Source organism: Cibotium barometz, chromosome 50 (genome assembly GCF_041138505.1).
Source record: "Cibotium barometz isolate CiBa-2024 chromosome 50, ASM4113850v1, whole genome shotgun sequence".
Classification (NCBI taxonomy): domain Eukaryota; kingdom Viridiplantae; phylum Streptophyta; class Polypodiopsida; order Cyatheales; family Cibotiaceae; genus Cibotium; species Cibotium barometz.
In genome coordinates, this window is record NC_141095.1 from 25,882,849 (window position 1) to 25,905,047 (window position 22,199).

Below are 22,199 nucleotides of genomic sequence, written 5' to 3' on the forward strand. Positions count from 1 at the left end.
ATTATGCACTTAATATGCCTTGCCTTTTTATGTGCTTCAAGGTGCCCAGTCAACTGCCCCTTAAAGCCTGTCGGCTGGCAGAAGAAGCGTCCACGACTGGCATTAATCCCTAGTCGGCTGAATCTGGACATGGTCAGGCTGCTGCGATTGATTAGTCGGATGCCTGCCGGATCTAGCCGACTAAGCCAAAGTCTACAGACTACATGGGCCCGGCCGACTAGAGCCCCAAGTCAAAGGACCTAGCCGACATGGTCTTGTAGGCATGGCAAGGAGTTGGCTACCCCTTGCAAGGCTAGCCACCTCTTGGGGCTAGCCTTAGAGCTAGCCCCATTCTATATGCAATGTACTTATATGCCCTACATGCATCTACTGCTATGGTTGACATCTACATACCCTATATGATAAACACTTACTAAATTCTCCAAAGTGGGTTAAGAGGACTGAACTAACACTCTAAGGATGGGAGACTGACCTACGTAGCTCGTGCCTGACATGTCCCAGACTGGGCTCGCAAAGGGGTCACGGTAGACAACAAATAAATCCTAAAAGGTACTACTTCTGTATATGATTCCTGCACTGTTGATGAGACAGTTTGTCACCGTGTACCACAGGGCATGGATGCACGTGACATTCCCTCCTGATTAGCTCGGCGGCAGGTTCATAGTTTCGTCCAATACCTATGGATACTCGAGGAAGAATTCTTCATCTAGCCAAACGGCTTCATGGGTCCCTTGATCTTTGAACTTTGGATAAAATTGGCGAAGACATCGTCCAGAACCATGCTTCCAATGATGTAGAAGGATTTGCTCAGGCTCTATCACCTCTGCTTCATCAACCATTTCTAGCTGTTGCTCTCTTCTGGAACATTCTGCAATGAAGTTCTAATATAAGGCTTTAACCAAGAGACGTGGAAGACATTGTTCATCGTCCAACTGTCTGGCAATCTGAATTGCATGGCGACGTCGCTTATCTTCTTTACGATGGGAAAAGCACCAAAACTTCGGAATGACAACTTTGGACAGCGCTTGCCCACTTGCTTAAGTCTTTGTTACATGATCCTTAAATATACCCATTCACCTTCTTTGAAATTGACGTCTCTCCGTGACTTGTTTGCCTGTCTGGTGTAAGCCTCATGAGCTTTGGCAAGACGCTCTTTAACAGACTCAATGATGGCTAAAAAAATTTATGTCGTCTTGTTGCCTTACAAGGAAGGAGAGATCATCCACGTGAGAAGGGATGAAAATCTTCGACCAAAGGCTACCTCATATGGAGTTCTGCCAACACCGGATGAGTGAGTGTCATTGAGAATCACCTCTACCAACGGGAGACCGTGACTTGTTTGCCTGTCTCGTGTAAGCATCATGAGCTTTGGTAAGACGCTCTTTGACGGACTCATTGATGGCTAAAAAAGTTTTTGTCGACTTGTTGGTTTCCAAGAAAGGAGAGATCATCCTCGTGAGAAGGGATGAAAATCTTCAACCAAAGGCTGCCTTGTACGGAGTTCTCCCAACACTGGATGAGTGAGTGTCATTAAGAATCGCCTATACCAACGGGAGATAAAGCTCCCACTTCGACTGCTGATCATGGCAATACGCTTTAAGCACATTGAAAGCCAACTGATTGTAAATCTCGGTTTGGCCATCGGTCTGGGGATGGAACGCACTGGACAATTGCAATTTGGTACCAAAGTTGTCGAACAATGCTTTTGCCAGAAGTGAGATGTAAACTTTGGATCCGGATATGAAGTAATGGTCTATGGCAAACCACAAACTAGATACCAATGTCGGAGAAAGAGCTGGGCTATATCTTCGGTTGTTTGCCGTCTGTTTGCATGGTACAAGCATACAAAATTTACTAAATTTGTCAACTATCTTCATACGCTGAGTATTCCGAGATCCAGTAGATGCGGGAAGGGGTCCAACAAAATCCATCGAAATGTCGTGAAACAGACCCTCGAGAACGGGTAATGGATGAAGAAACCCTGCCTCTTTGGTATCACGTACTTTCACTTTTTGACAATTGGAACACTGAGAAACATAGTTGTACATATCCCTGCGCATCTTCGGCCAATAAAACGTTCTTTCCAACTTCTCCAAGTATTGTTGATCCCACGATGACCACCACCAAGTGAATCATGGGCATCATGGAGGAGTGCCGGTCTTTTCTTCATGAGAACACATAGTTGACCCTTGTAAAAGAGCCAACCGTTCTCAATGGTGTAATGACCCAGTTCGGAATAAAGGGCCATGCTGTAAGGAGTTCAAAATTCTGGACAATCTATATATTGTGTCTTCATACTGTCTAAATCTTTTCCTTGTATCTCAAACACAGTGGACTCCTATACTATCTGAATACTACCTTTGCGACTCAGAGCGTCTGCAACGGGGTTGTTCTTACCCGGTACATACTCAATCATTCCGCCAAACTATTGGAACAACTGACTCCATCGGTGCTGTCTATCACTCTACTGGGCACTTGGCATAGTTTGTAACCACTTCAAGGCCTGGTGGTCTATCTTCACATTAAATTCCCTTCCATAAAGAAAAGGTTTCTCCTGTTTCAAGGCTGTGATAATCCCTAGCAACTCTTTGTCATATACAGGATAATTGTTTTTTGCATCATTCAACTTTTTGTTGTAATACGCCACTGGTCTGCCTTCTTGTTGCAAAACTGCTCCTATGGCGAGATTACTGGCATCAGTGATTACCTTAAAAGGGTCATCCCATGATGCAAGTTTAAGAACTGGAGCTTCAAAAGCTGCATGTTGCAAAGCAAAGAAAGCCTCTAAAGCCTTACCTGTGACTGAAACATTCTGTCTTCTAGTCTTCACGCCCTTGAGCAAATCTGTCAATGGCGCTGCAAGGTTAGAAAACCGATCCATATACGAGCTATATGCTTGGCACAAGCCCACGAAAGAACATATCGCTTGGGCTATCTTTGGAACGTCCCCATCGAGGATTGCCTTTATCTTTTCAGGATCAAGGCGAATGCCATTTGGAACCTATCACATAGCCCGGGTACTGAACTTCTTGAACTCCAAATATGCTCTTCTTTGCATTAATGTAGAGTTCGTTGTCTCGCAAAAGCTGCAAGACCTTCTGCACATCTTTCACAAGCTGCTCTGCAGTGGCAAAAAAAATAAGAATGTCATCCAAAAAATGAAAAGACATATACCAATCAGTATAGCGAAGACTCGTGACATCATCTTGTTGAATGTCACCAGTGCATTGGTCAAAGTGAAAGGCATGACCACAAACTCATAATGCCCTTGTTCTGTTCAAAAGGCAGTCTTTGGGAAATCAGCCTCAAAAATCATGACTTGATGATAGCCACTTTTGAGGTTGATCTTTGTGAAGTACTTAGCACCGTTGAGCCTTTCAAGGATGTACTCTATCCTTGGCATTGGGAACTTATTCCTGATTGTCAACTTGTTCGAGGCTCGGTAATCCACACAAAGATACGCGGTCTTATCTTTCTTCTACACAAACAGAATTGTTGCAGCAAATCGAGAGGAAGAAGGCCTGATGAAACCAGACCTCAACAACTGTGCTAGTTGCGTCTTCAACTCAACTTCCAATGCCTTCGAAAGGCGATACGAAAACTTACTGGGTGGCTTAGCTCCAGGTACCAATTCGATACGATGGTCCTCAGGACGAGAGGGTGGGGGTCTTGGTGGAAGATTATCCCTCAACAAGATGTCCTGAAACTGCTGGAGGAGGCCGGTCATCTAGGGTTCTAATGGAGTTGCGGTGGATGTCGCTATCTGCCGTGGGCGGACATAGATCATCGCCACACTCAGCTCCCTTTCTGATAGCTCTACTGGCTCGAAGGTGGGAAATAGGTGGGATACCTTAAATACTCTGATCCCCGCAAATGATAGTAGGCTCAAACAAACCTTCGATGATTGTGAAGGTGTCCTGCCTTCAATCGAGAATGAAGGCATACCAGCGGAACCACTGAATTCCAAGGATCATGTCATAGCCGAGAAGGGGCAAGACAATGAAGTCCCTCTGGAACTAGTCCCTAGTCTTCGCAGGCCTGTCGTTCGTGGTTCGCCTTCGCTTCAAGCTCCGCCCGCAATCGCTCCTCTTTGGCCTTGCGTTTGGCTATCTCTGCCAGTTGTTCGGCCAGTCTTGCTTCATAGTCTCGCTCCTCTTTTTCAGTCGTCCATCAACACTATTGTTCCATTGAGGAACTTTGTTTTTTAGGTGTCTCATGCTGGGCCAAGGGTTGCTTGTAATTCTACTAGTTCTTTTTCACTCTACACTCTTTCGAGTTGAAGCTAGAGTTGTTGTATCTGCTCCTTTCACTTTTGGTTGTCATTGTCTTCTTTTTGCGAAAGCATTTCTTCAAATGGTTCTTCTTCTTTAGTGATGTCTTCAAAGCTTGATGCCATTGTGGATGGACGAGTGGTTTTTCCTGATCTTAGCTTTACCATCCAACAAATGTCCTCACCCTAGGTTGCCTGGTTGAATCACATCCCAAGCTCTGATACCAATGTAACATGCGCCGAGCTAGCACCGTGTGAAACAACGAAGCATTTCTTTAAACCTGAGTTTAGTGAGTCTTTAGCAATCCTTTAAAACAGCATACATGAATCTGAAAATAGATGTTGTAGAGACGACACCAAATGGGTCCCCAATTACCCACTGAAGGGGCCCCCCTTGCAAGCAGGAGTATTTGCTTTATTTCTTCTTCTTCTTCTGGAGAGCTGTATACAAGCTGAATTGTGTCCACAAGACTGAGCGGACAAACTGACTGATTGACCGTCAAGCACAAGGACAAAGCGACCAAACGCTGGGCAGAACTGTGCATAAGCTTTAGACGACTTTGAAGCTATCTTCGAGAGAAATACACCGGCCCGAGACTAAGGGAAGGTGTGCTGAAAACTCCTGAAGAGACTGAGCTTCTTTGCCTTGAGCTGAGAGCACAAATATGGCTGTAAGTATGCACAGGCACAAGCCTAGGCACACATGCTTGACTTCTGATGATAATCTCTGATTTATATCTGATGATCTATGGACTGAATATGCCTTGCCTTTTTATATGCTTCAGGGTGCCCAGTCGACTGCCCCTTAAAGCCTATCGGCTAGCAGAAAGTGTCCACGATTGGCATTAATCCCTAGTCAGCTGAATCATGGTCGGTCTGCTGCAATTGATCGCGACTAGCATAAGATGCTAGTTGGCTGCCTGTAGCTAGTCGGGTGCCTACCGGATCTGGCGGACTGAGCCCAAGTCTACATGGGCCTAGCCGACTAGAGCCCCAAGTCAAAGGACCTAGCCGACATGGTCTTGTAGGCATGGCAAGGAGTTGGCTGCCCCTTGCAAGGCCAGCCACCTCTTGGGGCTGCCTTGGGGCTGGCCCCATTCTATATGCAATGTACTTATATGCCCTAAATGCATCTACTACTATGGTTGACATCTACATGCCCTATATGATGCACACTTGCTAAATTCTCCACAGTGGGTTAAGAGGACTGATCTGACACTCTAAGGTTGGGAGACTGACCTACGTAGCTCGTGCCTGCCATGTCCTGGACTAGGCTCACAAAGGGGTCACCGCATACGACAAATAAATCCTAAAAGATACTACTTCTGTACATGATTCTTGCACTGTTGATGAGCCAGTTTGTGACCATGTACCACAGTGCATGGGTGCACGTGATAGAAGGAGCCAGTTGACACAGACACGAAGGATGTATATGATGGGTGGAAGTCAATGGAGAGGCGACGCATGATTAGAAAAAAGCCATCAGTGCCACAAGAGATTGTGCGGGGGGAGATAGGGGCTGCACCGATTGTGACAGAGGCGATTTTGTGAACAATGAAATACGGGCACAGATTATGGGAGCTCCCACCAGATAGATACCATAGGCTCGCCCTAGAGTCCTCGAGACAACTAGCACTAGACGGAGACATGCAGTGTTGGTATGCCCAGGTGAGCACTTGGTTTGGTATGCATGGTCTGCAGATGAAGGCACTCCCTCCGTTCCAGTACAGCATAGAAGCGCCCTCGTTTGTTCTCAGCCACACAATGCTGAACACGGTCATCACGAAGGACATCGTGAGACTAGATACTCAGAGGACCTGGTGCCTACCCATCCAACCCCTTGGGATGAAGATCACCTTTTACAAGGACCATTTTCTTCGCATGACACGAGACGGCTTCATCACACGCTCACGCTACATGGACACATCTGTCATTTGGGGTGCGAAGGGCGATTGGACAAATCCGCACCTCATCCCATAAATTGAGAGTGGAGACAGGAAGATATGGGCCATGGGCAGCTGCACCAGAGGACAGGATATGTCAGCTTTGTCACACACACACACACTGAGACAGAGGTCCACTATGTATGCAAATGCCCAATATACTATGAGATTAGGGGGAGGTTCCATTGCCTCTTCCGAGATGGATTTGCACCACTTTCCACGATCATGGATTTCCCACACCAGAGATGCTTGTGGCTTTTCCTCTTGGAGCTTCGCAAACACAGGGAGTCCCTTTCAGGGCCCAAACCAGTGGTACCCGTCACAGGCCCAGTACTACAAAGAGCCCTCACCGACTTCTTCCAGACCGGAGCGATGAGGGCAAATTCACCCACTAGAACAAGCTGATGCAGGAGCATGGCCGAGAGGAGTGACACTAGGCAAAGCCATTGAGCTATGCAGAGCCCGATACCCCCGACCCCGTGGTCCCCGCCCACGCCCGCATCACTACGAGAGGATCAAAGCCATCATCTCCCACCACCACAGGACTTTGTCCCGCTAGCCCAGCTTTACTACATTGGGTGCCATGTTGCAACATCCTTGCGGGATATCCTAGGGTGATATGAGAGCTGGACACTTTTTGTTTTGGGATCAGATCTGATCTTTCAGCTCTTGTTACTTTCTTTGATTTTCATTTTTATTTTTTAGAGTACCCATGATGATGTATTTCATGGACATGATGTAACCTTTTGGTCTCATAGGTCACTTTGGCCTTTTGAAGACGTTAATATAACATTTCATTTCATTTCTCTCTCTCTCTCTCTCTCTCTCTCTCTCTCTCTCTCTCTCACACACACACACACATGATCAAGAGTAAGCCATCTCTACCACATGACATTGTAGATGCAGAGTTTGGGGTGGTCCCACTAGTTAGAGATGGCCTTTTTAGACTATCACTTATATTCAGCATGTATACATGCTTCACAGAGATCGCCTCCCACAACTAGCACTAGAATCCTCTATGCAATTATACTGCGAGAGGGAGAGGGAGAGATTGAGACGAGCTGCACTGCCCTCCTCCTCAGCGACACGGCCACCACCATTACCGACACATGCATGGTACTCTAAGGTAGTCGAGTGGTTTCATGCACATGGCATACACATGGACTATCTCCCCCCGTTTCGGTATAGCCTACCTTGATCTCTCACGACTGTTGGTGTTCGACTCACACACTCACAAACACAGAAACCTGCACATTAGGGTTAGGTGCAGGAAGAAGAAGCTCACACAGAAATGAGAATGAGAGAGAGAGAGAGAGAGAGAGAGAGAGAGAGAGAGAGAGCCAAAAGTGTGGTAGCCACAAAATGCAAGTCAACCCTTGCATGTGTGTCACATCCATATAATATAGAAATACAAAATATTATATGTAGAGTGTCCTTTCACACTTGATATCCAAGGGGAAAAACCACATGGGAAAAAGTGCCCTTGGTTAAGCCTTGTTCACACATAGCACTACCATAAGTGAGCATATGCCTACAAATCCCCCCTGTAGTGAAAGTGTGAACCTGTACAAGGTAGCAAATCACTCTCTGTATGAGAGAGCCCAAAGATTTGCGGAACGCTTCAAACTTTTCTCGAGGTAAAGCCTTTGTGAATAGATCTGCAACATTATCCTGTGTAGGGAAGTAAGATAAATTGATCTCCCCTGCATGTAACCTCTCTCTGACATAGTGATAATGAATCTCAATGTGCTTGGTGCATGCATGAAATACTGGATTTCATGCCACGGCCATAGCACTCTGGCTATCAGTGAGAAGGGTGGTGGGTGTCTGCTAACACTCACGAAGATCTGCCAATAATCTCCTCAACCATACACAATCTACTGTAGCTGTGAAGACTGCGCTGTACTCAGCCTCACAAGTAGATGTGGCAATAGTGGGTTGCTTTTTACTCAACCAAGATATGCATGAACCGCCAAGAAAAAAACAATTCCCACTGGTGGTTGCCTGGTATCATAATCACTAGCCCAATCTGAATCACTAAATGCATAAAGCTGCAAGCTGCCCCCTTGGGATAGAACAAACCAAGATCCAGGGTACCCTGAAGATAACGAAAAATGCCCTAGATACTGTGGACCATTTCGTGTTACACGACGGATTGGTTCAGTTGCATATGAATTGGATTTGCCTTCTCATGTCAAAGTTCATCCTGTATTTCATGTCAGTAGACTTAAGGAAGTACTGGGTGGAGCAGATCAGTTAGTTACTCCTCAAGAAATTATAGATGTCCAAGACATGACATTTGTTCCGCACGAACCTGAAAAGATTCTTGGATTTCGTGAACGAAGATTGCGTCATACGCTTATCACGGAATACAAGATCAAGTCGAAGGATCGTGTTGAGGAGGACGCTACATGGGAGACATTGACTTCTCTTCAGAGAGATTACCCTGGCTTTTTAGTGAGCTCAGGAGTGAGCTCTTAGAGGAAGGGGAGTATGTCATGTGCATAGTGGGTATCTACCGTGTGCTATACGCATGCAAGACTAGTTTCGAGGCTTGGGGAAGCTTGGAACTAGGCAGGCGATTGACGAGCTGAGTTAGGGATATACTAACGGGCGGGCACCCAAGTATGGACGGGCGGGTGGCCAAGTGTGGACGCCCGATGACCGGCCAAGAGTCTATAAAAGGGTGGCCAAGGTTAGTTATTGGATATAGAGAGTCTCGCGAGTTTGTGAGAGCTCTATGGTCTTGGAGCCTGGATCTAGTGCAGACGTGCACCTGCTTTATGCAGCCGAGGCCGGCAGCAGTCTCGAGGCCCGCTAGGGCAGCTTCGTGGCGGTATGGGACGTCGCGAGGAGGAGATTGGTCGTACGTCAACCTAGTTAGCTCAGCTCGTGGCTCGGTGGGGACAGCCAAGACTGTGGGCTCGCCCACGGCTGTCATGGTTGGGAGGTGAGTCAGGCCTGCACCCCCTTTGCTGTTTGTTGTTCGTTTGTTCGCAGGATTCGAGTTTCGAACCAAGATCGATCTCGAGGGAAGATCCGTGGGGATTTGACAGTATCGTCATTAGCTAATCACAGCATATCTCACTTTACACAGGATCATCTATTGATCACATGTACTGTCAGATGTTTTCATTTTACTTTTTCTCTACTACGACATCAGAGCCCACCACCCGTACCCACGCTCCGGCTCCATGCCCCATAGGAGTTCTTAGCGAGAGAGCTCGATCCATTCTACGAGCCAGACGTCCCCAACCTAGAGCATCAGGTCCCTCCACCACACAAAGCCAGATTCGTGAGGTTCTCTGCCGACATGACAAGCTACCATCACAGAGGCATGACATTCACTCTACCATCAAATCGGTTCTGGCCGAGGCGGGTATCGTCATTAGCTAATCACAGCATATCTCACTTTACACAGGATCATCTATTGATCACATGTACTGTCAGATGTTTTCATTTTACTTTTTCTTCCAGTTTTCCATGGCTCAGTATATCCATGGTACCATTGTATTACTTTTAGTCTCATAGGCCCTTTCTCTCTCTCTCTCTCTCTCTCTCTCTCTCTCTCTCTTTCTCTCTCTCTCTCTCACACACACACACACACTAGCATGCTCGTTAGGAGACCAATCCTGCAGGCTGACCAGCCCCTGTTTCGGCTGATAAAAATGGTGTTTGGGGCCATTATTTGCCATCGCCTAAATTTGGAGTTACCAATCTGATGTGCACCGCAGAAGGCTGGTTGAGAGAAGCTGAAAGTGATCTGCAGACGTCATTGTGCTAAGCACTGGAATCTACTAGCAACATTGGGTTTGAGATCATGGAGATTCACATTGGGTTTCATTTTGTACATGAAATATACAGTAGGATTTAGGTCTACTTGAATGTGTGATTTGTCAGAATACGCAGCGGAGGAGATGACCAAATCTGGGAACACAAGAGCAAAAACGCAGGCAGAAAAACAGCACAAGAGAGAGAGAGATGTAGGCGTGTAACTCTGCTCTATATACACAAGAAGATCCCGAGAAATGATACAAATAAGGTATGGGGGCTGGGGTCCTATATATACCTCCCTAGAGGGTAGTCGGCCAGCAGCAAGAGTGCCCACGACTGGAGAAAGAATCCCACGACTGCATAAATGCAGTCGGCCAGCATACTGATGCCCACGACTGATAAAAAGCAGTCGGCCATCAGCCCTGAAGCCCACGGCTGATGAAGATCAAGTCGGCCAGCACTGGGGTGCTCTTGGCATCATCTAGCAGCCCTCCCAAGCCTCAGAAAAATGGGAAAAAATAGGGGAAAAATACGGGGAGTGAGGAAAAATGATAAAACACGTGATAAGGGCGGGCACACCCACAACAAAGGCCCTGGTGTATAAATCTAGACAGGAGATGACTTCTAACACCCCCTCTCAGCTCCTGGCTATGTAACCAACCATTGGGAGCTGGGGTGCCGCCTGAGCAAATCCTGAGAGAGCGACTTCGTGAAGAGGTCCACCGTACTGTCCTCCGTCGAACAGAACTCCAGCAAGATCTCATCAGCAACGATCTGTTCACGAACAAAGTGCCTCGGGATGACCATGGGTTCCTCCAGTGGAAGCCCAAACCTGCAATGTAACCTCCTCCTGCTCCGGAAAACTGCTCCTGGGCCATAAGTAGATCCCCTCGTGTCCGAATCTCCTCCCCAAACCGAGTCACTCCAAAGGTGGAGTCGGACTCCATCCAACAATCCCCCTCCTGTGTACAAGAGTCCATGATCCTTCGCATGCCGCAGAAACCACAGGAAGCGCAATCCTGCCTCCCAAAGAGACATCTACAACCATGAGCTCAACCGCCTCATCAGGAAGCTCCCGTCCAATCTGGTGTCCATCAACCAGATCAATGAACCATACAGCTTCTGAGTCAAAGAGACATCACACTGCTCACAAGGATCAACACCTGTTACGGTGCACAAACAAGTCCTGGAAACCTGATGAAACCTGTCAACCACCCCCTCTGAATCCGGAACCACAAAGCCCGGAGAAACCACCTCCTTCTGCAAGTAAGCACCTGCCACCTGCCTAGCTTTCCGAAAGGTCCCTGTGGAAAGAACATCCTCATCTACTGGAAGTTCTATGTCCCGAACACTACGAGACATCAGAGCATAAGTGACCTGTTCAGCTTCCTCTGACTCACGAACACAAGAACTACCAACATCAGTACTGGAAAGTTCCTGCCAACTGCTGCCATCTACTGGCAAGCTATCCACCACCTGGTCTCGAAAAGCCTGCACCTGCAGCCCATCCACACTTAAGTGGCCATTACCAGACTGCCACTCATCACAAACCTGAGGACCTTGGAGAGAGAGTGCTCAAAGCCTGTAAACTCCATTCTCCACTCCACCTTCCCAAACCACTTGGCCTGTTGCTTTGTCCCGGAGAGCAACAAAATGCTCATCAAACTCCACCCGTACGCCAGTCTTGCAAACCTGATGCACTGACAACAGATGAAAACCAAGTGCCGGAACATACAACACCTGGGAGGAATGCTTCCCCCCTCTGCCATCGGGAACTATCTCCATCCTGCCCTCACTGTGAACTGGAATAGTGGACATATCCCCAGTAAGAATATGACCAGAAAGCCTGCAGAGATCCTATAAACCGGAACGGGAAGGAGTCATGTGCCTGGAAGCACCACTATCGAGAATCCACTCCCGAGTATCCGTTGTTGCGGAGAGTCCTCCAATCTCCTCCCTGCCTGAAGAAAATGAAGCATCGGTGTCCATCACCTCCAGGTGCACAAAAGCCGGAGTCTTCACGATTGCTGCTAAGGAGTCTTCACCCTTCTCGGTCTTCTGCTTGGGACACTGCCTCCAGTAGTGGCCTTTCTCGCCACAATCATTACAGGTCCTCTCTGCCTTCAGTTTCTCGCGGTCAGCGTCGGACTTCTTCTCAAAAAACTTCTCCGATGAAGCCTTCCCTTTGCCCGAGTTACGGCCTTTCGACCGTTGGCCAGTTAAGGCCTCCGAACCTCCACCCTGAGGAGGATTCGTGAATCGTTCCTCTTGGTCCAGGACCATGGGCACAAGCTCCTCCCACGTGATGGTGCTGAGCCTGCCACTGGTAATCAACGACGAGTAAAATGCTGAGTACGAAGAGGGCAAATGTGACAGCAACGTGATGGCCATGTCGTCTGACGATATCTCCTTCCCAGCCTGAAGAACTTCCTGCTCAAGAGCCTGCAGCTTGTTAATATGCTCCCGCATCGTCGACGACTTTGCAGGGCTCATAACCCGCATCTGTACTTCCAAGGAAATCCTCTTCATGGGCGATACCCTGTTGTAAAGTGAGGCCAAATGCTGCCATATACCTCTGGCCAGCGTCATGTGCTTTACATGATTGATTACCTGTGGTGTGCAGTTGAGGAAAATAAACGAACGGACCCTGGCGTTGACACGATCCCACATCTGTGTCTGGGCCTCCCGGTCCTTCCGGATCGACGGTAACTCCCCTTCCTCTACTTCCGGCCGCCGTGGAACACCAACAACGACAAAATCGGCGAGGTCGTAAGACTCCAAAACGGATTCCATCATCACCTTCCATATGCCGTAGTTGCTTCCGCCCAACTGACGGTCCACCGGGAACGTGGGGTGTGTCAGGATCTTCACATGTCTCTCGGCCATCTCAAACAGATCTACCATAGCGGGGACGTACTCTGAAAAGGGTGGGTGGGTGGAAACAAAGAAGAAATAAAACCTGCAAGTGGCTGTCCAAATTCAGCCCGCCTTCCTCTTGCTTCTCCTCTTCCCGATCAGCCCAAAACAGTCCACCAATCAGCCACAAAACAGTCCCCCTCTTGCTCACACAAATCCCAAGACCTATCTAGAGCCTAGGCTCTGATACCATGTCAGAATACGCAGCGGAGATGATGACCAAATCTGGGAACACAAGAGCAAAAACGCAGGCAGAAAAACAGCACAAGAGAGAGAGAGATGTAGGCGTGTAACTCTGCTCTATATACACAAGAAGATCCTGAGAAATGATACAAATAAGGTATGGGGGCTGGGGTCCTATATATACCTCCCTAGAGGGTAGTCGGCCAGCAGCAAGAGTGCCCACGACTGCATAAATGCAGTCGGCCAGCATACTGATGCCCACGACTGATAAAAAGCAGTCGGCCAGCAGCCCTGAAGCCCACGACTGATGAAGATCAAGTCGGCCAGCACTGGGGTGCTCCTGGCATCATCTGGCAGCCCTCCCAAGCCTCAGAAAAATGGAAAAAAATAGGGGAAAAATACGGGGAGTGAGGAAAAATGATAAAACACCTGATAAGGGCGGGCACACCCACAACAAAGGCCCTGGTGTATAAATCTAGACAGGAGATGACTTCTAACATGATTTGTGCTTTTTATTTTGTTGCTCTCTTCTCTTTCTAACTTAGCACCAAAGCACAAGCAGTCCACAGTGGGAAGAGGGACTAGTTCTCAAAAGAGACTGAATTAAATTATTTTGAGAGTTCTCTAAATTATGCTTTGAGAACAAAGCCTGTTGAGAGAAGAGCCGATGTGATGCCTCATTTTACAATGTTGTCAATGAAAGCAAGGCACTTTGACTAATTGCATTAAATTATGAATGGTATTTTTATTTTATATATGACATGAGAAGAATGAACCCATGTCTAAGAGTTATATTATTAATTTTGTTATTTAAAAGATAGATTGTAAGTTATAAGTGGACCTCTAAACATGTGTCCATTCTGATGCAAAAAAATCCTTCAGACTGCTCCGTGATGAAAAAATTTATATCTGTTCCATCCCAAATGGCAGTGTTCAGGAGGCTACAGAGCTTAGAGCCCCCACCTAAGTTTGGTGTTTATAAGCACTTTTGCAGCAGAATGGGGGCCTAGACACCAACCTTAGGCAGACATACCTCTCGGCCTTGGATGAATACAAAATTTTATCCATTGCTTCCCCGGACTAATACCTACTTGCAGGTTGCTTTTCAGCTCATTCTGAGCACTTTTGAATTTTTGGTCAGGAATGGGTCAGCAGAAACAAGGAAAATCTGCCCTGGTCCTTGTGCTGCAGTGATTCTCCAATGTCCCCCCGTGTAAAAAAAGCATGATTTCTTCACCCCCTGGGTCAAGCAGCTCAACTTCTGGTGGTGACCAGGTGTGTATGTACAGTCTTGGAAGATCCTTTTGGATCCATTGCCTAAGTCTAGCGTCGGCCATTTTTTCAATAAATAGTTGCTCCTAGATGCCAAACTTCCGCTACTCTTTTCTCAGGGTCCATTTGAGGTTCCTCTACCCTCCTAGACTAGAGCACATGTTAACTCTCAGCTCATTTGGAGGTTGTTTTGACCAGTTGCCTAAGTTCAGCGTTGGGGAAAATTTTCTCAGCAAAAAGTTGGCCCTAGATGCCAGACTTAGATTAAGGTGATTTTTGAGCCATGGTCTAGATTGGCCCAAATATCAATTTTCATCTCATTTGAAAGTTGTTTGGTCGGGTTTCTAGACTTTTGTTGGATTGGATAGTCTGCTCCTATCTGGACTTTGTCTTCGGCTCCCAGAAGGATCTTGTATATATCTGTTTGCCCTTATGGCAGTGGGCAGTGTATCAATACATAAAATTTCTCTTTTTCAAAAAAGACCAATCTTCTAACACACACTACGAAGGAGCATCGTGTGTTTTGCTAGACCCGGGTGTGCAAGGTTGTTTCGATAAGCTCAAGGTTCTAATGTCTTCTGCTCCTGTTCTCCCATTGCCAGATTAACCAAGCCCTTAACTGTGTGATGCCATTGGAGGTGGACTTGGAGCAACGTTGCAGAAGAATGGACACCTGGTTGCGTAGCCTCTTGGGCAGGAACCGACCAGCCCCCCTTTCCCATGTATGAAGAGCACTTGGGGCCATTATTTTCCGTCACATAAATCTGGAGCTTACCAATGTGGAGCACACAGAAAAAGGCCGATTTGGAGAAGCTGGAAGTGATCTGCTGCATTGGGCTGAGCACTAGCAGTGTTGGCTCGATCAGGGAGAAGTTTCATTATGTGATATGTACTAGAACATTGAGTTATAACACCCTTGTAGATGAAATATTCTGTAGGATTTAGGCCTACTTGTATGTGTGCTTGCATTTGCTCTCTTCTCTCTCTCTCTCATAACTCTTCAACCAAAGCATGTCACAGTACTACAAGGTTAAACCCCAATGCATACATATCATCATAGAGCAAACCTTCTAAACAAACCACAAGAAATCTTCTGCATGTTCAAGCTTTGAGAAAAATCAATAAATACACAAAAAGATGAGTTTACATTGTTGCGGTCTACAAGGTCTCCTAGGCACCCTCCGTCCGCCCAAATTTTCTCTACCACATCGTGTACCCGTACATTTATCCTCCAAGGTGTTCTCCCCAATGTGTTTAACGCCTGGAAAAAAAAACAGGCACCTGCCTCATGTTACAGCTATTGCTATAGAAATATATAACAACAAATTGTTTGCAACCACAAATATTGCATAGAGTGCTACACAGCATACAGTATTTCACACACTCAAAACACCTCAAAGCAAACTTACTTCAAAAACCCCTCTCAACTTTGCCTTAGGAGTCCTTGTCACGGCAAACTGCTGGCTTCGTGCTCCATGTGTACGCATCAAGTGGCTTCTTAGGACCATATACCCGCCTTTTTTGTATCTGGGAAAAAGAAGACAATGTATTAGACTACAAATAAATCTGTTCAAAAAGGCCATAACTTTACCCCTCCTCTTTTGAAGTCAGCATAAAAACAGATTACACAACACTATGCTTGACTGCCCATGCATGAGGCACAAAACCCTTTCTAACTCCAGAAGCATGAACATGTACCTGAGACACCAAATATGTTGTCCTCCTGGGTCATGACTCAAAACTGGGCTGGCATTCCTCAAAAGGTTAGGCTTATGCCTAAGTGTAGCTGTAGCTGCCAACACTTAGTGGCTTTAGGGCACTTTAGATACAGGGGCTAATGTGAAAAGACCGAGTTAAGTGTCCATTAAGGCTAATTATACACAGCCTAGGCACCCTTCCCTACCTACCCATTCCTGGACATGGACATGGACATGGGCATGGGCATGGGCAGTGGCATCTACGAGCAGGATAGGCCCCCAGGCTGAGGCACTGCGTTTACACATGGCTGCGCTCAAGATCATGGACTGGAGGCCCAACCACCACCTTTCAGCAGTGTACCCAAACTGTGATAAAGAAACCAACTGTAGGCCCCACAGCAACCTTTTCTTTCCATTGAAGCTAATTACACACATCCTAGGCATCCTTCCCTGCCTGCCCACTGCATGGGCATGGGCAGTGGCATCTACGAGAAGGATAGGCCCCCAGGCTGAGGCACTACACACACAGTTGTGCAAGATCATGGACCCCAGGCCCAACAGCCACCTTTTCAGCAGTGTACTCAAACTGTGATGAAGAAACCAACTATAGGCCCCACGGCAATCTTTTCTAGCAGCAATCTGATCGACGGGCATGGCGATGCCCATCTATTTTCATCCACAGTTGGCCAACTTTTACCCAAAACCATCGCAAAAAAGTTTAAAATGAATACTCACGATGTCCATCTGACAGGCTCCACTAGCATTGGCATGTACGGCATCTCCACAAACCTTGCCTGTTACAAAAGATGAAAGTTAGTTCCTTGCTGGGGTGTTGAGGACAAGTTGCCATCCTTAAGTCCACAAAAAATAGCAAAGAATCCCCACTTACTGACTTCTCTAATGAACTCCATACAAGCGGGTCACAAGTGAGCACACCAATTTGTCGAGTGAACCTGCACAGAAGAGTAAGATACCAGGTATGAAAGATCCAACACCATTCTAATAACACAAAACAAGCTTGTGATTTAAACTAATTTTATGGATCTTGGCATACAAAAGGCAATCCTTCCAATTAGTCTACCCTCACATCACTGGACCACCATCAATTAACCATGACCAGTCAATCAACCATTCCAAGCTCCTAGAAAAGCACTCGGCCATTAAAGCAGGTCTTCACACTTTTTAGCAGGTGTCTACTATTTCACATTCTATAGCCATTCTACTATTGTTGTTCTCAAGAAAATGCATCTCCCTTCATCCACATCCAATCCACAACAATGCACGGACAAAGGCTGCTGCTCCTACAAAAAAATAAAGCATATGTGCACATACTATTATGGACACATGGCAAAATAGGATAAAGAACAGGGTGAAAGCACCAGAATCTAAAGCACCCAGGTAGAAACAGGTGGCGCAAATCAAAGCAAGGGAGGTACTGGTTGGCCAAAAAGAGAGTACAGGGAATCCATAGCGGTTTTGGGCTCTCAAACATGGTGAAGGAAACTCGGAGATAGGCCTTAACATGAACATGGAACAAATCGGTCATACCGAATAACTCACTTAAGTAATGTAATCATAAAGTAGCATGACAAAGACCAGTGCTTACCAGATGCAAAGATTTATTAGCAGTCGAGTGAAGAGAAAACTATACCTCCTCTTTTTCCCACTTAGTGTTCTTTGTTCATGCTTTAAGGCCGGGCATACTTCTGGAGGATCATGTGTTGGCGACTGACTGGCTGGAGGATGTATATAGGCAACGTTCATCAAGATGTCTATCAGTCTGGATCCAACCTGATACCAGTAAAATACTGTTAAAAGCTACATGACAATCCCAACCACAATATATGAGAACGAAGACCTAAGACAAGATACTATGGTTACCTTAACTTGCACAGGACTGCCCCAGGGCTTGGAAACCCTCTCTCTATTAAGAGTCTTGCCTAAGAGCCGGACATTTTGCCGCTTTATCATCTTCTCAACATTTATCTGCAGAGCTGCATCATTGGCATAGAGAACCTCCTCCCCCCGTTTCCTCTTTTTCTTCTTCCCCTTGTTCATAATCCGAAATATTTCAATCTGCAGGTCGTATGAACAAGATTACTATCAGCCCTTCAATTAAACAGTATGTGTAAGAACTCCAAACATAGCATCTTGACCCACAATGAGCAGAACCAACCAACATAGGTGCAGCAGTACATAGCCCATGTTTTTGCCAACCTGGATCAACTCACGTCAGTCTATAGCCCAACCTTGTGAGCACAAGGAGGGAAGGTATCAAAGAACTACAAGTTTGACCCTCACTGCACCTACTGCACCTCTGTTTGTTTTGTCCCCTCTCCCTGTGAGGGTTGATGCGATCAAAAGCTCCAAGTGATTCTTGTCTCAAACATGTTGCAGTACTCTTAATTCATAGCTCACATGAAGTGACTTGTCAGAAACCCCTTACTACATGACCCACATGGAGCGACTTGCAAGAACACCCTCCAATAACCACTTTGAAGCATCCCTCAAACTTCCAGACCATGTGCAAGTAGATAGCTAGCAAATCTCCAGGCTTGACAGCCCTACTCCAGGGAAGATTTCAGCACCTTGCACCACCTAAGGTCATATTCTCATACCAAGCAAATCTTCAACCTTGACAGCTCTACTCCAGGGAACATCTGTAGAGCACTTGCACCTATGTGCTAGGGTTTTCCAAAGATAGAAAGAAGAGTGCGGTGGAATCACATATACACAGCACACACAAGAGTCCTAAAGTGTTGCTGTGTATTATGTACAAGAAAGAAGTAGAGTAATACATGTGGCTAAGAATGAAGACGTCAAATCACAGCCCTATGACCTACGGTACACTCCTGGCTAGCACTTTGCCTACATAGAAACGCTCACTCACGAAATCAAATGAATACGACGATTTGGCTACCCACGTATACACATGCACCAATTCTCCTAGTCGGCCAGTAGTATTGTTGTCGGCCAACTATACCCAACTGCCACGTCACCAACACCACATGTCACCTGCACTATCCATCGGCTGCTATCTTATGTCTAAATCTGCCTTGCATACTCGTACGCTCCCTTCTTGCATTGCAATTGTCCTCAATTGCCCGATGTCCATATAAAATGCCCTTCCATATAAGGAAAAGATCCAAGCAAAGCTACTCCAAGATACCCAAGATCCCAAACACTACGAGACCACTTTAGGTCCATTGCAAAGGCTCACATTCCATCCTCGTCACGTCAGCATGAAGAGTCAAGACCTATGGATGACCAACTTCCACCTCGTGACGCACCTCATCGAACACTCTCCGTCTTCCCAACCATCCATAAATAACACTGCAAACCTCTGAGTATCCTCTGGTAGTCCACAAGAAGAACATTCTAGAGAATGGCCGAGTAAAACTTCGCTATCCAAACTCCAACCACTAATGCATCGGCTCAGATGGAGCTCAAGAACTCCTTGCACTGGCTCCAATGCACCCTTAAGAAAGAAAGCAGAACCAAGAACAATACTCCTCAGATGTCACGTGCACGCCTATGCCATGGCTAATCTTCGGCATGAACAATCTTAATCCCTGATCAGTGCGGCAGTTAGGATGATAGCATAAGCATTGGCATCAACAATCACAGCATCAGAACCATCATCTTCATCATCATCAGTTTCAGCATCATCAATACAATCATCATCAGCATCAGCACCATCATTGGCATCATAATCATTAGCCACAGCAACGGGCAGGGCAGCACCTAGTTGAAGGCCAGTCGCATGCGACAGCAGGAAAGGCAGCGCAGCTATTTAAGGAATATTTTAATTATTTTCCATGTCCGAGACCTGGCCGACAGCCTTTGTTGCTGGCCGACCAGCATCTCCCAATCATATGTAAGCATCAAGTCATAATTCAGTTCATCAGGTCATTATTCAGCATCTCATTCATCCATAGCATCGGTAGAAGATATGTAGAAGGGCCAAGGTCACCCCTATGGAGCTGACCAAAGCCCTAAGCCATGTACAAGCATTCATCTACCTTTTTGTACCATATTAATACAGAAAACCCTGACACCGAATACTCTCTCTCCTCTGTCTTAACCATGTTAATTAGCATCAATGTTCTTAATCAAGCTTAGGGCTATGGGATGTTGATCCCATGCAAGCAAATGGCCACAACTGAAGACATTGCTCGCATGTTCATTTGACATTGGTACCCCATTGGAGGTTTTCCAAGGACAATAACATCAGACAACAGGGATCCCAAGTTTACTTCAAATTTTGAAGAGCATTGTTCGATAACTTTGGGACCAAGTTGCATCTGTCCTGCATTCCATCCACAGACAGACAGAAATATACAATCATCTGGCTTTTTATGTTCTCTAATCGTATTGCCATGACAGGCAGCCAAAGTGGGAGCATTATCTTCCTTCGGTTCAGGCAATCCTCAACGACACTCATTCATCTAGCATTGGTCAAATTCCATACGAGACAGCATTTCCCCGTCGTTTCTCACCACTTATGACAAGAATGGTACACCGTCCTTAGAGGTCAACAAGACCACTGAAACATTTTCAGAGATCATTGAGTCTATCAAAGAGCGCCTTGCCAAAGCACAAGAAGCATACGCCGGGCAAAGCCAACAAATCAAGAAGAGATGTCAACTTTGAAGAAGGGGACTAGGTATATCTTTGGATTATGACATGTGAGAGGAACTGGAGTTCCTATTCTCTCATACGCATGAGGATACGCAATCGACTGAGCACACGACAGTTGGAGCAGTTGGTCTACTGCCGCACTAACTTGCGCATGATGCAGGGCATTCTTAGTATGGGTAGTCCCAAGCAGGTAAGTGACAAGTCTAGACTCTAACTTGTCATGACTCATAACTTTTAAGTTTTGTGTACACTGTACAGACTCTGCAAGTGTCAATCAACAACCTGATGAGGAGGAGGAGGCAATCTTCATGGAGCTCTATAGTGAGCTTGTGGCAGCAGATACTCGCAACACCAGGAGTCAGCATGGACGGGGCCGAGCAGTTGGAGTTCATAGGCCTCCGCCTTCGACATCTGCAAAGGGTGGCCTTCGCACATATGTGAGGCGGGGATCCTCGAGCTCCAATCCCCACCTTCATGATGATATTCCATTGCCCCCTCATGATGATACCCCACTGCCTAGAGAGCCCTTGTTTGATGATGATGGCAACCTACTTAGCGAGAATGATCCCCAGAGTGTCTCGTCCACCTTCGAAGAGTCCTCTTCAGAGAACTCTCTTGATGGACACTCCATGGGTGGAAGCATGGGTCCGGTCGAAGACGGACAATTCTACACGAAGTTTCGAGACCAAGGTACCCATGAAGCAGTATGGCTCGACGAAGAGTTCTTCCCCGAGTACCCCCAGCTCCTAGCTCCTGGCGGACTGCTTGGAAGCGATGAACCTGCTGCCAAGCTACGCAGGAGGGAATGTCACATGCACCCTGCATTGGAGTGCTATGTGACACATTGGCTCTACATCAGTGCATCATTCATCAGTAGGATGTGCCTTTTTAGGAATATTTTGTCGTATGTCGTGGCCCCATTGTGAGCCCCAGTCCAAGACATGTCAAGCATGAGCTATGTAGGTCAATTTCCACAGCCTTAGAGAGTCTGCATGTGTCAGTCCTCTTACCGACTTGGAGAATTCATCAATTCATGCATGTCGAAGTCAAGCCATAGCAATAGATTGGCATTAGTGCATGTAGTTTCACAGTAAACAGGCTTATGGGCAACCAAACGCCAGCCCATGGCCACAAGATTCAGTCAAGCATTAGATGCTTCATAGCATCAACCGACAACACTACCTGTCCATTAACAGCCAGTTAAATTCAGGTCAACTAGCAACACGGAGTCGGGCAGGCATAAAAAGTAGCAATAGTATTTTACGCAGCATTTAATGCTATAATTTGGGCATTTTTGTCTGTTTGCTGTTGACCGACAACACCTTGACTAAACCGAGCAGCAACCAACCTCATATAAAAGTAAGCGCTTCATTCCTAAGTAAAGCATCCATCATCAGAAAACTTCAACGTCAGTCCAAAGCAATTCCAGCATTCCCAAGTCCTCCACGAAGAGCATCTTCAACATTCAGCCAACATATGTGCATCGTTAGTTTTGGGATTGCA

General features: G+C 46.6%; 1 protein-coding gene across 3 annotated transcripts in view; it reads right to left on the bottom strand.

The window, feature by feature from the left end:
• The window catches only part of LOC147609980 (DNA-directed RNA polymerase 2B, chloroplastic/mitochondrial-like), a 59,044-nt gene that overhangs the window by 26,681 nt on the left and 10,164 nt on the right, over positions 1-22,199 (bottom strand). For all 3 annotated transcript variants that reach the window (XM_086787360.1, XM_086787361.1, XM_086787362.1), the window contains exons 2-7: positions 17,937-18,131; positions 17,707-17,846; positions 16,945-17,008; positions 16,791-16,849; positions 15,768-15,885; positions 15,506-15,619 (exon numbers count right to left, since the gene is read on the bottom strand). In XM_086787360.1, coding sequence (XP_086643486.1) covers positions 15,506-15,619; positions 15,768-15,885; positions 16,791-16,849; positions 16,945-17,008; positions 17,707-17,846; positions 17,937-18,131 — 690 coding nt within the window. The remainder of the gene's footprint in view (positions 1-15,505; positions 15,620-15,767; positions 15,886-16,790; positions 16,850-16,944; positions 17,009-17,706; positions 17,847-17,936; positions 18,132-22,199) is intronic.